General features: G+C 38.9%; 1 protein-coding gene across 1 annotated transcript; it reads left to right on the top strand.

Moving 5' to 3' along the window:
- Positions 1-1,493: 1,493 nt before the first annotated feature.
- LOC105390830 lies at positions 1,494-16,921 on the top strand. Its single transcript, XM_038112748.2, has 5 exons — positions 1,494-1,935; positions 13,558-13,667; positions 14,672-14,822; positions 15,248-15,398; positions 15,836-16,921. Exons 1-5 carry the CDS (start codon positions 1,757-1,759, stop codon positions 16,760-16,762), a joined length of 1,518 nt encoding a protein of 505 aa, XP_037968676.2. The 5' UTR covers positions 1,494-1,756; the 3' UTR covers positions 16,763-16,921.
- Positions 16,922-17,433: the final 512 nt, after the last annotated feature.

The raw sequence follows: 17,433 nt of genomic DNA, 5'->3' as shown, positions 1-17,433 counted from the left end.
TCGAGCACAATTTATTGCGCAATGGGTAGAACTGCGTAGGCCCTTTATTGGACGACTGTACATTGACCGCGGGACTTCTGAGTCATAGCTGAGCTTACATTGTTCTCAAAAATACTACATAGTTAGTACCTAAGTACATACTGGTTTTACTTAAGGTTATGTGAAGTTCACGAGAGTCGTGTTCGTTATCCAGTCGCTGGACTCTGATAACTTGCGGTAAACTAAATGGTATTTTCCTTAATTATTGTAGGTAGTTCGGTAGCTTTTACATTTGATAATTATGATAGATATGATTAAGAATAAATAAGTGATAACCACAGCCATCATATTAAAGTAACGTTTACTTACATAAATATTATGCTCGAACTCGATATAAATGTACCTAAGTCCACCTAGGAGCTCCACAAGGCTTTTCCTCATCCAGACATTATCGGCTACGTACGCACTGTCGCTATTGCTATTGAACTATCGATCATGCTTCATGACCAGTGTAAGATCGTAAATTTTATGTCCCCTTGCAATGTAAGCCTACTAACTAGTCAAAGCATAGCTAATACAATTAGTGTCTTAATATCTAGGCACTCTTTGAAGTCGCTAGTTTTAGCATAACAAGGTCTTTGTTCTGCAAACATTACATTACAAAACAATGAAACAAACAAAAGTAAAAAGATGACTCATTTACTTTGTGCTGTTTTCGAATGCTTTGGCCAATTTCTGGTGCATTCAAGAAAATCTACCAATTTCGGTAGTGATAGTTTTCTCCTGTGTATTTCCCAGCGAGGTCAGTGTCGTCGTAACTAATGGGGTTCCGGTGTAGCGATAACAGAAAGCCCTGCCCCCAGCTACACGGGGCCGCAGCGGATCAATAACTCCAAGGTGTGGGTGGTGGTGGTATTTCGAGCGGTGACCGCGGGGGTCCCCTCGCGTGCGGTTCGTCACCAAAATAGAATCACCACCAACATTTTTATCGTGAATCAGGCAAGGTGCATAGTAAAGCTGGATTCTAAACGAAACAATTGACCAAAATCTTTTGTAATTTGCGTTACTTACACCATTCAAGCTGAGTTTCAGTTACGCAAGAGTCACAAAACTTGACACCAAACTGCTAAACAGCGTCAAGGCATGAAGGTGCTATGCTATGTGCGGGCGCACTCGACCTTCGCCTCTGCAGATGATGTGGCCCCGTCACTCACCTGACGTCATGGACAAATGCTAATAGACTACATCGCTGTATACGGTAAAACCTGTGTCAAGTTTCCTAACTTAACCATACTGATTAACTGAATAGTTTTTTTATAATAAGCAGGCGTACATTAAGCGTCGTATTAGTTACCTCTACCATTAACCTAACTGCGAGGAAGGTTGGAGTCATTAGTAGGAAATTGATGATGTGCAACGAAGTAGCATCAAGCCGGTTAGTTGGTTAATTTGTTAGTGAGATGGTTCGGCGTGGCGGGCGCGGTGCAGCGGGCGCGTGAAGCGTCACGGCGGCGGCGGCGCGGCGCGTGGCGGCGGAGCCCCAGTCCACTGCCGCAGCCCACGACGCCGCGACGCCGGCCGGCGCTCTCTCTCCAGCCCCGCGTAAACAAACACACATTATCTCCCGCAATAGATAATACCGATACAACGCGCTATCACTCCGCGATAACTCCACAGTGTGATAACAGATAAGGAACCGACTGGACGGCCGTGTTTCTTGGTGCGCCCGTGTATTATGTAAAATCTGGTGAAATATCAATACAATAGTGTCGTGACCATGGCCGCAGCGACGGGGCCCAGGAAGTCGGTGTCGATCTACGACTACCCGGAGCACCTGAACCCCTTCCACGACGACGACCACCACAACAAGATCCGCTTCTGGACGCTCGGCAAGAGCAGGCTGCAGCGCAGCAACAGCATCACCTTCCAGGGCATCAAGGACCTCAAGAACTCATGGTATGTTCACAAATGCTATTCCTGCCCTTGCTTCTCCGTTAAAGAGGTTTAATTTCACGATAATTCATGTGCTGCACGGTGTTAGCCTTGAGTAGATTTCACTCGGAATGGTGCTCGGAGTAAAGAGAACGTGACGTAGATATTTATTTATCGTATGATATCATACTTTCCGATCTCCTCGCGGCCGAGCTAACTTGGTGCCGCGTTTATGATAAACGTGTGTGGAACTAAAATCTGGGTGCTATTATTATCTCGATGATTTAACTAATGAGAATTGCATGTACAATGATAAAGCTAATCTTCTTCTTCTTTCGTGTCAGTGAAATGCGATTTTTTATATTTGTCCAGACCAAAAAGAAGCAACTTTGATAGCATTCTGGTTGGCCTGGAGTAAGTCTTCCCGTGTGCAGGTGGAAGGGCACAGGGGACAGGAGAGTAAATGCTCCATAGTCTGGGGGGCGGTACCACAGTCGCATAGGTTGGTACCAACGGTATAGCCCCACTTACAGAGATTGTCCTTGCAGCAGCCTACCTCTGCTCGCAACCGATTTAGAGTCTTCCAGATGTGCCAGGGAAGACTGTTACCGGGAGCAAGTTTTTCCTCAAGAGGTAGGAAAGGATCCTGGGGCTGCTTTTCCTCCCAGAGCCTTAGCCTTGCGTTTTGTGGGTTTTCATCCGTTAAGGACACCTCACTATTTAGAAACGCTTTGCGGCTCTTAAGGCGGGAAGGTGCGGCAGTATGTGAGTAAAGTGGATGTCTGGAGTCGCATTCTTGTTTGGCTTTCTCAACAGAACATGCCACTTTACGCCGTATGCTAGGGGGTGCTATCCCAGCCAGAGAGTAGAGTTTGTGGAGCGGTGTCGGTTTGAGGCATCCCGTAACTATACGAACTGTGTCGTTAAGAGCAACATCTACTTCTCTAGCATGCGCGGACCTTGCCCATATGGGGCAGGCATATTCGGCAGCTGAGAAGCAGAGTGCTAAGCTACTTGTTCGTAGAACTTGCGGAGAGGCGCCCCAGCTGGTAGACGTAAGCCGTCGCAGAAGGTTGTTTCGGGAGCTGACTTTCTTCTTGGTGATTTGGCAGTGAGTTTTGTACGTGAGGGATCTATCCAGGGTCACTCCGAGGTATTTTGGTGACGAGCAGTGCTGGATTTTTACCCCTTCCCATGTTATGTCCAGCTCTCGATTTGCCTGGTGGTTGCGTAGGTGGAAAGCACATGACTGAGTTTTTGATGGGTTTGGCCTCAAAGCGTTTTGACTGTAGTAGTCACCCAGCTTCCGCAAAGCTGCAGTCAACGTGCCTTCCACTTCTTCGAACGTAGCTGCCTGCGATGCCAGTGCAAGGTCGTCAGCGTAGAGGAATCGAGCTGTTCCTGCATCGCGGGGCTGGTCGTTGGTATATATGTTAAAAAGAGTTGGCGCCAACACACTTCCCTGAGGCAATCCATTTCTCTGAGAGCGCCATCTACTTTTTTCCGAGTTAATGCAAACTTGGAAACGGCGGTTGTGGAGCATCTCACTTAAAAGTTTGACGAAGTTGTTATCGTTAGTGAGTGCACCGACCTTCACCAGTAGTCTCTTTATATTGACTGTGTCATAGGCGGCTGATAGGTCGACAAACACCACACCAGTCACCTTTCCAGTTTCAAAACCATCCTCAATGGATTGAGTCAAATTTAAGGTCTGACTGGTGCAGGACTTTCCTGGTCTAAAGCCAGCCTGTTCAGGTATAAGTTTTGGCTCTATTTCGCTTGTGAGACGGTTAAGGATGAGCCTTTCGAACAGCTTATATGTATGGCACAGAAGAGATATTGGTCGGTAGCTCTTAGTTTCAGAAGCAGGCTTACCCGGCTTTAAGAGCGCTACAACTTTTGCTTTCCTCCATGGCTTAGGGATTCTTGCCGAATCAGTGCAGTTGTTGCAAAGGGCAAGTAACCAGGACACAGTCCCAGGGCCGAACTCTTTTATTTGCTCCACCATGATGTCGTCGACTCCAGCAGCTTTACCAGTCTTAAGTGATTTTATGACACAGATAATTTCACTGAGCGTAAACGGCTTGCTGATGTTGGTGGAAGGTTCTTCCTGGTTTACTTGTTTGGGTAGTCTGGGAAGTCTGCATGGTGGTTTGCCATTGAGTATCAGCTGGTGGGCGACTTGGTTTGCGGTAACTTGCCCTGGTTGTGTAGCTGCAGGTGGGTCGTCTGTGAGTTTACGCACCATCGACCACGCTTTCTTGCTATTATGGGTCATGTTGATGTTAGAGACCATGTTCATCCATTTTTGTTGACGGCTGTCACTTAACTTAAGCATGAGCTCCTCTCCGGCAATTATGGTCTCTTCCGAGAAAGGGTCCAGGGCGTAAAGTGACTCATATCTGGAGATTAGATCAGCCGCATCGATTGGTAGTCCCGGAATGTATGAGCTGCGGCAACCTCGAGGGATGGTTTTCCGAGATATTGTGCGCACGATATTAAGAAATTGCTCATAGTTTTGAGGAACGGGTGGTAGACTTAAAAGTTGTTCGTCAATACGGGATGAGAATTCACTCCAGTTGGCCTTTGTAAAGTTAAAGCGTCGTCTAAATGGAACTGTTCTCGGTCTAACTACTGCCATGACTTTGCATATAATTGGCCGATGCTGAGTTCTGGGGATGGGATTACCAACAGATTTGGAACACTGGGTGCTGATGTTTGCACTGCTAAAAATCAGGTCGGGGTTGTATCCACGTTTCCAACGCCCGCTATTAAAGGAAGGGGGCAATTTGGCACTGTGGATGAGTTCTAGGCCATTGGATTCTGCCCATTCTTCCACCGCATCCCCATCTGTGTTGTTTTCTGCGTATCCCCAATTGATGCTATGGCTGTTAAAGTCTCCAACAATAATTTTTGTTGGGCTATTGTCGAAATTGTCCGTTGTGTGGAAGTGAAACGGTGTGTGGGGAGGTTTGTAGACTGACGTTACCGTACAGTTGCCCAAGTCAATGGTTAGCGTTTCGATAGATCCTTGGGAGACGGAGGCCGCTGATGAGATCTTGATGCTAATAAATATGTATTATGAGTAACAGGGCCTAACATTGACATGTTATATTCTTCTGTTATGTGAACTAGATGTTTACTTAATCAATGTTAAGTGTTAACTAGTTATATCTACATTAAACGTGATGATTGTTTTTACCCGACTAGGATTGTATACTTAACTAATATTTAATAAATATACTTCTGTACCTAAATGAATTCGAGAAATACGACTGCACTAGGCAGGTAGAGTCGTAGATTCCGATTTCTGAACGTTATAAAACGACAAATTAAACGACTGATCTCTCTCCAAGTGCAAGCAAACAAATACTTAATCAAGTTAGTAGTTATCAATATATTTCACACTTTAGCATGCAATGCAACACGTTATCAAGAAACAGACAAGGGTCTGACTTTGAATAGTGTGGGTGTCGTCACCAGTATTTATAGTCTTGAAGTCATCATTCCGAACTGCACCCGGGTGACACGTGATTGCTATTCAATTAAGTACTAATAATGTTTATTTTCCTATTTACAAACACCTAACTAAATGTTGTTTCCGCACAATGACGCTATAGCGTCAACATTCGCAGTTATAACTATGAAACCCTTTGGTTTTATCGCCATTTTAGCACCTTATCAAATATAAAAGTTTTACATAGGTAGGTACTATGGGAATATCATTTATTGAATAGCTAAACCTATTTTTAATATTTTAATCAAATAATTGAATACGCCGAAATTTTCTCTAAGTACCTGGTTCCACTGAACTGAATGTTCCAGGAAAACCTTATGTTATTAATATTATATTCCTACTTACATTTACCGACTGTTACACACTTTTCCTAATAGTGTCTTCTGATATTACCTACTACTTTTAATATTGAACATTAAACAGTAATTGATTACCTATCAAACCACCTAGCCTATCAAACCTATCTAGCCACTTAAAGTTGAATAATTGTTTGATAACATAATTTTACTCTCATAACAATTTGGGAACAATCGAAACATTCAATCTCTACTCTGGCTCCTGCAATAAGATCATTGTAATTCTTATTACGTTTTATTACATGTGCCATAGGATACAGAATTGATCAAAGTCAAATAACAAGACAGGTCTGCAAAAGGCCATTTTCAAACACTTGATCAATGAAGTCAAATAAAATAACAATTAAAATTAAATTTCGCCTGTAATTAATTAATCGATAAGTACCTAACTATATCAATTTATTTCTACAAACTCGTCCAACTTATAATTAAATACCTACCGAAAGTTATCGTCATGGTAGGTTCCTGGGGGTAGGTAACGACTTAACGATTTATTAATAAGGCATACATACAATAGAGAGGATCCAGCAGAGCGAGCGTTAGGAACCAGGTTACCACATGCTTGATTAAATTGTTTGTCTTAGCTTTAGTAGCTTTTCCTTTATATCTTTATATATACCTACCTACTATCTACCTAAGGAATTTTATAGAGATAACGATAAAATTGGGTCATACTTGTTTGGATTACTTAGGTACTGTTTTGTAAGCTATGACTAAATCTGAGGAGTAAACTTAAAACTTATGAATGTCGAGGATATGTGATATGGGATTTGTGCATCATTGCAACATCTCAAGTGGACACTGGACATGTACCCATGTTGTTGCTGATTCTTAAGCAACAAAGCCTACGTCAAAATCTATTGATCAACTTAATAAGTTAGTACCTACTCTTAGTACGGTCAGGTGCAGAGAAACCTGACCCCCCTCTCATAGTAACAATGCTTCTGAGGGGGGTCAGGTTTATCTGCCCCTTACTGTACCATCTAAAATTTCCAACTAAATCATAAATAAAGTAAGTACCTACACCTTTTTTGAGAGCGATGTAACATGTAACTCAGTCGGGCAAGCGCCCGCTTTTCACGACAGAGAATCCCGGCTGTTTCACTACCGAGCTCTATACAGAATGTTGCAAAATTGGTATACTAAGCCGAAACCTACATGTGCAGCATGTTATATCTAAGCCCGAAACTGAAATCAGAATTTGGAAATTCGCGAAAAAAATTTTTTTTTTCCATAGTAAGAGTCACGTGACCAACAAAGTTTCTATGGAAAATGTTTTTTTTTTTTCGCGAATTTTCAAATTCTGATTTCAGTTTCGGGCTTAGATATAACATGTTGGTTACCCGAAAATAAGATTTGCGTTTACTCACTTACTTATCCTATACTTGTTTGACTAATCTTACTTTCAATGTTGATGTAATTGGTGGTTAGGTGATTAGGTCATGTAAGTATAGCATAGCATAGCATAGCATAGGTGCACCACTCTGCCTGCAATAAATGTATTAATAGCTGTTAGTTTAATTTAAGTACAAACAAAACAAAGTAAATTTTCTCGCCTTTAGGTCAGACGTGTGTTGGCAGTGTACCAAATGCTCCTTTATACTCGTAATATAAAATATAATTCAGATACTTATATGTTTACTTTTGTATATGTGTGTATTTGTGTGATAAACACCAATAAATAGGTACCTTGGTAGGTTGTTCCATATAAGAGGTAGGTGTGCGTTCATTAATTTAAATTTTAAAGTAAGTTTTATCACTAAAATATTACGTGCCAGTTTCACAATTTCTGGATAAATTGCTGGAAGGTTACTATGAAGTATATTCCATAGTAACCTTCCTATACTATAGAATTAAAAAAACAGAAATTTGGCACTTTTTCTGAAGATTTTTTTATAATATAATTAATAATAATATATTATAGTTTTCTTTTGTAGCCCTTTGTTTGGTCATCTTTCTTGAATACAGATAAAACCTACACCACACCTGAAGGACAAAATGTACCCAGCGATATACACAAATGATAAAATAAGGAAATTTTCTTCGAACCTAACTCAGATTTAAAATCAGCACATTATATGACGCGTAAAGTGTTATTTTCTGAGTTTCCAGAACTCCCTAAATGAGTTTTTTTTGTCTCATGAGTCATGAGCAAGAGGATACCTGACCGGACGAAGCTTTTCAGATGTTTCAGAGCTTTGACAAAAATAAAAATAAGGAGATGGCCGATATAGAAAAAATATTCAAATACTTACGTACCTATTTATATTTATTTAAGTACCTATTCCTACAAAACCCAAATATTTACGAACATTAAAATTCATATGTATAAAAAGGCGGACTTATCGCCTAAACACAATTTCTTCCAGTCAACCAATTAAGAAATATTTAATAAATATTTTTATAGGTGTTTGTGTGTTGAAATTTAAATTTTATAAGAAATTAAAGTTTAGATTTTAGACACACATAAGTACCTAAAAATAAGGTGGTGTAAGAGAGCTAGTAGGTAGGTACTATAACTGGTTCTACCTTTTTAGGCCTAAGATTTATTAGCCCAATCTCGTATTGCATAGTAACGTTTGGTCAAAGTCTCGATCGTTACGCCGAAAATCGTATGGCATAAATATCGTTTAGTAAAAAGTTATTTCGCATAATCTTGTTTAGCCTAATAATGGTATGGCCAAATCTTGAATAACCTAATAATGCTATGGCATAGGTTTATACAAAGTTATAATATTAGTTTGGCTTATTTTTGACGGAGCGTCTTCGCGGAGCAGTGGCGAATGGGCACTGGTTGCCCTACGCTTTTCTATAAGTATTCTTAACTATAAGTAGTTATTATACTTTCCCTACTTTTACAGAATCAATAACTTCTAATACGCTAAATACAGTTTACGACTAGATACGTACTCCTCTACTCACTACTGTAATGTATTACAGTGTGTAAGAGTAGAGTAACATTGAACAGCTAGCCCCGCAGGCAGAATTAAATAAACTTCAGGAACACATTGTTATTTATTTGACACTGAAGTAGCGCATGTACTTATGCTAGTTTCATTCATTTTCATTGTGATTAATAAAACACGTCTCAATGACAACAAACTATAATCGTGTGTACTTGTACCTAGATATGTACTTTTGAAAATATAATAATAGTGGTTAGCAATGTTTTAAAAGTCACTATGTAGATATCAAATCCTTAGGAGAGATAGATAATTATTAAATACTATAACTAGATCTGCCTAGTTGCCTACATCGTTAGCACTTATCAGATAAAGGTTGTAACATCATAATTTACTAAATATACATATATGTAGACTAACGAGACGAGACAAGTTTAGGAAAATCAAACATTTACGTAACAATCACAAACACGGATATCTGAGTCATGTTATGTATGACAACATGGTTATTAGAGGTAGCTTCATTTAGCGACATACAGGGTGTCCTGCGTCACGACCACATGGAGGGAAAGTAGGTACCATAAATGCTGATAGGGAATTTAACTGAAAACATGCTTTATGTTTCAGTTAAGTATTTAAAATGTTTAGTAAGTATGTTACTTCGAAGAAAATTATTCTCGTGATTGAGACTAAAGTAGATTTGAGATTTAAGTCTCTTTCTGCAACTCAGGGACACTTCAAATTAGATTCTTATGAATATTATTTTATTAATTAAATACTGAAGATAGGATCAGTATTTAAGGCATAGCCGTGAGACACCATGTATTTTTGAGGCATTACTAAATTTACTAAGTACCTACCTACATAAGGCGTGAGAAGTTTACGATATTACATATATAACTGATATTTTTATAGAAGCTAACTAACATGTATATTTTTAGGAATTTATTATCGTACAAGTATCCGTCCTAGAGGCTACTGGGCAGTTCTTCTTTTTAACCTACATAATGAGTAAAAAATTATCCCAAATTCGAAAAAAAAAACTATAGCTTTTTGGTGAACTCTTATCATTTTTATGATAGCTTCATGTCTATTCTATCGAAAAAGGTGGTTGGCCGCGTAGTTTACCAATTTTTTCAATATTTTAAGGAGATAATACGTGGATAAGGCACAAAAAATTACACCTTCGTCACATTATCTTTTATTTTTTTTTAACGAGATAGTCTTCGTCGTTTGAAATGAAACTTTTTTGATACGCTAATAAACAAAATACCATTTTAGAAAACATATGAAGGAATGGATTTTTAGTAATAACAAAATATTTATTAAGTAGTTATTACCACTCTGTCACAATTTCAGCTAAAATGAAGCTTGTTTTTGTTATAAATATTTTTTCGCTGCTAATTACAGTAAAAAATTAACAGCATAGACGTTAACATCAATGACTAAATTTAATATGATTTTTCCAAAGTTGTACTATTTATAACATAACATATAAACGACCAAAAATAAGTTGACTACCAGGAGACACCAATCGTTACAAAGTGGTAAACGATGTGACAGAGTTGTTATTCTATTAAATATTAGGCAGGGTTTTGGAATAAAACAGTTTTATTTAATAAGAATAATTTAGTAACTTACATTTAAATCATTATGGTTTCAATTTAGTCAAAGAATTAACTGGAGACATCTTTATAATTAGTATAACTAATTAAAATCACACTTGAGAACCTCTGGAGACTGAAATATCCGTATTTCAGGAACTTAAAGGACAAATTTGTTCCAACTACATAAATTAATGTTTATCTGCGCAAATAATATTTTGGACAAACTAAAATTTAAGTAATATAACGAAAAATTACGTAATTTCTTAAAGTTTTAATCAGCCATATTTCGAAAGTACAGAAGTGGCTCTTAGAACTTGAAAAACTATTTTTTTTCCTTTTTTTAATTACCTTAGAAGCTGGAAGGACTTTAATGTAATCATCAAACATCCGATAAATCAATCTCCACCATATTAAACAGTCTACCACATTCATCGTCTGTTCTTGAGAACAATAGCACGAAATCACCTTTTTCACTAACGAAACTTTTTATTACTGCAGCGCAAGTGTATTGGACGTTCCTTTTGCTTCGTACTTTAACCAAAACATGTAGTTTCTCTTCAATTTTTCGTTGATGAATATCCTCAGGTTGGAGTGTTTGGTAAGAATGTGACAGATTTGTCGTGTGACAGAGGGGTAAAATGTATTGCAAAGTCGAATAGTATTTAAACAGTAACATAAAATGTATTATTCACATGTTGATTGCAAAGTAATCGTTATTACCAATGAGTAAATAACAAAATAATAATTTAAATATATTTTATTTTAACAATTACCTACGTGACCAAGCTGTCGCCGAATAAACACACGCACCTCCTGTCACACTTTGCGGGTGGCCGATACGCGGTGTCTGGATCTCTAAGGGGAAATCTTACCAAGGGGGAAAAGGAGATCTTAAACTCTGATCGATGGCAATAAGGACGAGTGGCTCAAACAAATATTTTAAATGGCAACCTACGTGACAGAGTGTAACTACTAAAACATTGGGTAGTGAGAGACAATTTTTCAACATTTTTTTTAAATATTTCAGAAATATTTTAAAAATATATATTTTGTTTTACTAAATAAGTAATATCTTCTGGAGTTTAAATAAAATTTTATATTTTATCTCGTCATATATTTTTTTTCTAACATTATGAAATATACGCAGGATGAAGTGGCAGGAGACAGCCAAGATTCGTATGAAATACACCTCTGTCACGCGGATTTACCACTCTGTAACGTAATTTTAAATACAAAAATATAAATTTATATTTTTGTAAACGTTCACAGCCGTTGTGTTTTTAGTACAATGCACGTTGAAATATAAATAAATAAATAAATATTTGTAAAACTCATGATATTTTCCTCACAACTGGTGGAGACACAGTTATGTAGGTTAAAAAGAAGAACTGCCCTACTAACTTAACTTTAACTGAAGGTATTTTTTCGGGGATCCGTTTATAGAAGCTACTTTATTATAATTAGGTAGATACTTAAGTACATATATTTGCAAATTTGATGTATGATGTGATGAGGCACGGAACCTTTTATCTACCCATTGTAGATTTTAGCTACTGTATCACACGTTCCGGCCATCCTGCAAAGATCAGCAGCGCAGTCAATTAACATAAACATACGAAGGTTGCAAAGTTGCAATGCAAACAATTATTGTGAAATGTTAGACCGATGCACAACCATAGTGGATTTCCTTTTGCATCCAATCCAACACCTCGTTAGAGAAGAGTCGAAGGCAATGAAAATTGGCGCCTTGGTATCATTTTTGTTACGTTGTGACTGAGGGGTCAGTTGTATTTGCCCCTGAAATATTTCTCATCGGAACTTATTTATGGGTCCTAGTAAGCGAAGATTGTATTGTAGTAAAATCTAGAAAGTCAATATTTATTGAAGTTATGTTGAACTTACCTATATACTGACTGCACAAACCGGACTCAATGCATCATTATCTAAGAAATGCAATGAATTGCGAATAACCCCGATTTATCATTTGCTCCATATGGGTTCAAAGTTGGTCTTATCAGCTTTACGACTTTACAGATTTCAATGTCACACAATAAAGTAAGATTAGTTATACAGGCTACTTACAGTACAGCTGCATTAATAAGCTATAAGGTGCACACGTAAGTTTGACAAGGTACATAAGTGTAGGGATGGCTACTTAGGAAAGTTACTGTATAGCACTGTAGTGTAGTTGGGGTAGTCATAGTGAGTATAAATAGCGCTTGAGCATTCTGATATCAGCTGAGTGCGACTCGAGTTGGCCGGTCAAGAGCCACTCCAGTTACTCACTGTAGGTAATAGGTATCTCTACAATTCGCTCTTGGTAATAATGACAGTAATGTTTATTCCTATCGAGCCCATTTTAATAAAATATAGTGTAGGTAGGTGCATATACATATTAGTCATGCTAGGTATTATTTTAGAAAGGTGCATTGTCTAACTATAGGTTAATCACTGACTTAGAGTAGTTACTCTCAACTTACTACTTTAGTCATAAAATAAGTACATAGCTGTGGTATACTACAGCAAAGTTAGTAACACTCATTATTTCATCTAACTGTACTACATAGGTACTTATTCTTATTCCTAACAAGTGTAGTCCCCTGTGGCGGAGTCAGTAACAGTTCGCATCGCAACAATGGCGACCGGTCAAGTGGCTACAAGTGCACTAAACTTCCATCTTTGTCGTTTCTGGCGACACATCCGCTTTGTGTTAGCAGCTCCGAGTGAGCGACGGAGTGATTGTTTCGATCTCGGTGCTGCGAGCCCACACCGCCGAAACTTGTAACAATGACAAAATTGACCCGGAAATTTAGAAATCGTTAGGCGCTCTCTGAAGAAATTACTCGGCCTAACCACAATGACATGTACCTATTCTGCTGCCATTGAATGGGATTTTGTACTGCCCGCTAAACTGAGTTAAATATGAAGATAGTTAGGTACTTAACTTCGTCTGGAAATACCCGACCAACCAGATGACCAGATAATAATTAGTGACCTGCCTTCTACATAAAAAACAACGCAGGCTAAAGCTTACCTTTATGATGGAAAACTTACAAAAAACATACTTACTTACTAAGTATTACATTAAATCATTACATGCAATTCTCAGTTACGCAGAATAGGAACAATACCTAGGCTATTATAAATTTGCCTCGTGAAGTCACTTATGCACATAAATTAAGACGCGATACGATACGCGAATGATTGCAAACAATTGACACACGCAGAGGCAAAGGTTAATTCTTTCGTTTTATTTCTTCCAGGGCCTTCAGATCGTTTATGAGGAAAGGGAAAAAAGCACCAGCACAGGAGAAGAAGACAGCACCAGCTAATGGAGACCCCAGCCCGATACTCTACAGGAGAGCTCTACAATGTAAGCTATGATTCCTTGACAATACAGGCCATTAGTCCAGCCTATTGTAGGACGGCCACCGCGCACCGATTCAACGTGACTTGCTAAAGTTGCTTGTTTGCTTAAGAAAATTAAGAAAGCATCCGATCCCATCCAGTGTTATAAATTGGGAGAGGCTTTTAGGAGTTATGTAAGTAGGTAGGAACCTAGTTTTATTATGATGACCGTGCCATTGACTAATTATGTTTAGATAACCCTGTACTAGAGCTTGAACTCCTTGAAAGCAACAATATCGCAGAACTAATAATCGCTGAAAAATATATCTACTAAGTACTTATAGGATATAGGAGTTACTTTAAATGAGTTAAATGTCTATTTTATAAATAATATTTTCCGTTAAATTTGGAAATTCCAGTTGGATTTCAATCATGCATAACTAAGTTCGTTAACGAAATAATAAATTAAATAGTATTTGAATACAAAAGCAAAACCTCTTTATGAACTGTTTATATGCGATATAAATTATAATTTAACTTTTATATGCTTACCTAAATAAACTGCCGGTGGAGAGTAGGTAGAATTATAACTTTCAACCAGCTGTAGTAGACCGTCATCGGCGGTGATGATTCACTTTAACTGTATTTCAGCCACTTCTTTCATTTTATTAGTAGCCACATTCATAATTATATCACCATAACCAGTAGGTACCATTTTAGTTTTCTGTGTTGGTAAAAGACTATTCAATAGAGTTTAAATATCAGTTTTATGCATTTATCATGATCAATCTACTGTAGCTGCCCATACGTTTTATTGTGCGTTTTATGGATCTGGAATATCTTGAGTTGCCGTGGCCAACTAACTGTCAGTTTCAATACTCTATCGATAGCTCACAGTTACTTTCATACAATTTTGACACATAAAATGTAGCATTCTGTCAAAATGGTATGAAAGTAACTATCAGCTATCGACAGATAGGTTATTGAAACTTGCCAGTAGGGTTTAATCATCCCCCACTACTCCTTCAGACTCATCCACGAGCCCGGCGGCGCGCCCTACGCTGGGCTCGCCGGAGCGGCCGGACCGCTACCAGTACGGGGGCTCCGTGACGCCGCTGCCTCGCTCGCGCTTCCAGGAGCGCCTGCGCAGCACCAGCAACTATGATGTTAATTCTATCGGGTAAGTACATATATGTATTATGATAGAAATAGCACACACTGATCTTTATAAGTCGCGCAGATTAGAAAACCATATGTTGATGCGTATTGTAGGCCTGTCCACGTATATTACATTCTCCATCGTACTCCTCTTATGGATCACTCACCATTTTCATTTATCTCTGATGATCATTATAGACAGAGGTACTTACTGTGAAGTTCACGTCGAAAAAAGTATTTTATTCATCATCAGGTCCTGCAATCTATAATCAGCGACATATTGCTCAAGAGTAGACCTGCAGCTCATGACGGAATTCTAAAAAAAATAATTTATTTTTGATACCGATGTCAGTTTCCACCTAGGCAATGTACCTAAACGAGCACCTCCCCCACAAAACCCCGAATGAACTCACTGCTTATATTACCTGCCTTTCTGCCACATTCCAGCGGCGCGACGCCCCGGCTGGCGCGCAGCGAGGTGTCGGGCTCGCGGCTTAGCGTGGAGAGCACCAACCCCTTCGACGAGGAGCCGCCGGTGCGCGCGCCACGACGCAAGAAGAAGCGCGCGCCACTGCCGCCCGGCGCTGCTGATGTCTCGGTAAGCAATTGATCCTATTGTTATTTAACATATGTACCTACAAACCTCTAATATTCATAATTATCTCAGTCATAGGACGTCCAGTGCTGAACATAGTTAGACCTCCACTAATGTTTTCCACCTTGTCCGATCGGAGATGGCCCGCATCCAGCGCTTCCCTGTGGACTTGACTTGAAACTTGAAATAATATAAATTGGCCAGTATAAATATAATAGACGCCTAGATCTTCCATCCGGTTAAGCGGTTTTTTAAGATAAACGAAGCTACCGTAACATAATATAGTATATCTACTATTCTACGCACATACCTAGGTATATTCAAAACTGGACTGTGGCTACGGGCGGATCTTTGACCATCGCGATCGGTGGTTAACTTTAGAAATTCAATTATATTTTATATTAATTTTATATTAACGGGTGTATTTTTTCGTCTTTCAGGTATGCAGCGTCGAATCTACAAGCACCCAGCTGAACGAGTCAAAGATTGACGAGGCTGAAGTAGACGTGCCCCTTAATATTGAACTTAAAATCGTTGAAGACGAAGAAGCACCCAAAAGTCCTGTTACATCAACTATAACTGAGGAACGAACCAAAGAGGTCGCTGAAGCCATCCCCGACCCTGATACGAGTCAAACACATCACACAGTTGAGTCACTACACACAAACAAGCTGGAAATAGTAGAAGTAGAAAATGACAAAGATGACCCTGCCGAAAAAGAGGATGAAAGTTCAGGCATCGTTGAGGAAAAAGACGAAGCACATTATATCAAAGTAAAAGATAATAGGCTACAAATTGTTGAAGTTGTCGACGAAGATGATTCAGATGTTGACATTTTAAGCGGTGCGTCATTCCCTAAAGTGGATATTACTAAATACAGAAGAAACTCGAGCGTTAACGAAGACGATATAAAACTCCGGCGAGGTAACATCGAAGATTATGTGGCAACAAATAAAAGGAGCAAAAGTCTCAACAACGGATTGAATTCTGGCTTCGTCACGTTCGATATAAACCTTAACGAAAACATAAAAGCTGACAAAGATGCAAACGACAATGAGACGCCACAAAAGGTAGTTTGCAAAATGTACGTGGAACCGTCTCGAAAGCTGAGCCTCGATAATTCTATTTCGAGTACAGAAAAAGAGTTTATCGAGATTGACAGAGCTACGAGAGAGTTGGAGAGAGAAATTAGTAAACTGAACACGGCTTTGATCGAAGACGACGACCTAGACGTGGTGGGCGCGCGCCTCTCCGTGTCTGAAATAAAACGCAAGTTTGACAACAACAACTCTGCTACACCAAATCCTATTCCAAAGCCAAGAAGAAGTAATCACGGTTCTAGTTCCCCCCTTAATGGGACATATTGAGTCTAGGATTCAAGTACAAACATAATATAACTTACAATACTAATAATGTACGACAGAGAAGTAGGTATGTTCCTTGTGTACGACTGTAGTCATTTCAACTTTAGAATAGCTTCACCTATTTGCACTGGTATCCAAATAAAATTTCACTGTTAGTGTGATTATCATTAGATCTCATTTAGTCCTTTCCATGAGGAAACAGTGCCTTAAACTTATCATAATTATCACCTGTAAGTAGGCAGAACCATTATATTTTCCTTCCTTCCTTTCTCTATAACATTACGAATAATTAAAGGCATGTGATAGTAACATTATTCATTTATGCTTACCAATCGTTAAAGTAAATGTAGCCAACGTTAAATGAACAGGCTTACCTAATAAGGTGACACACTGCAACGTCCCTGGTACAAGAACGATGTCTTAGCATGAACATTATTCTTGCTTGGCGTAATAAATGACATGAAATAATTACGTTTAATGCAAGGAGATAGAGTTTTGCTAAGCGCAGCAGGACTTCGATACTTTGTAGGTACTTACCTATTTAGTCAAGAGTCCATATAGCTTATGAGAAATGAAGTTTCGGAGTGCTGCTGCGCCAACAACGACTCTCGAACCTATTTCATGACAGCCCTCGTTTTTTGCCAAGGTAGAGTAACCCTCCAGGGACGTAGCAG

Source organism: Plutella xylostella, chromosome 5, assembly GCF_932276165.1.
Source record: "Plutella xylostella chromosome 5, ilPluXylo3.1, whole genome shotgun sequence".
In the NCBI taxonomy this organism is placed as follows: Eukaryota; Metazoa; Arthropoda; class Insecta; order Lepidoptera; family Plutellidae; genus Plutella; species Plutella xylostella.
This window is presented reverse-complemented; position numbering and strand designations above follow the sequence as displayed.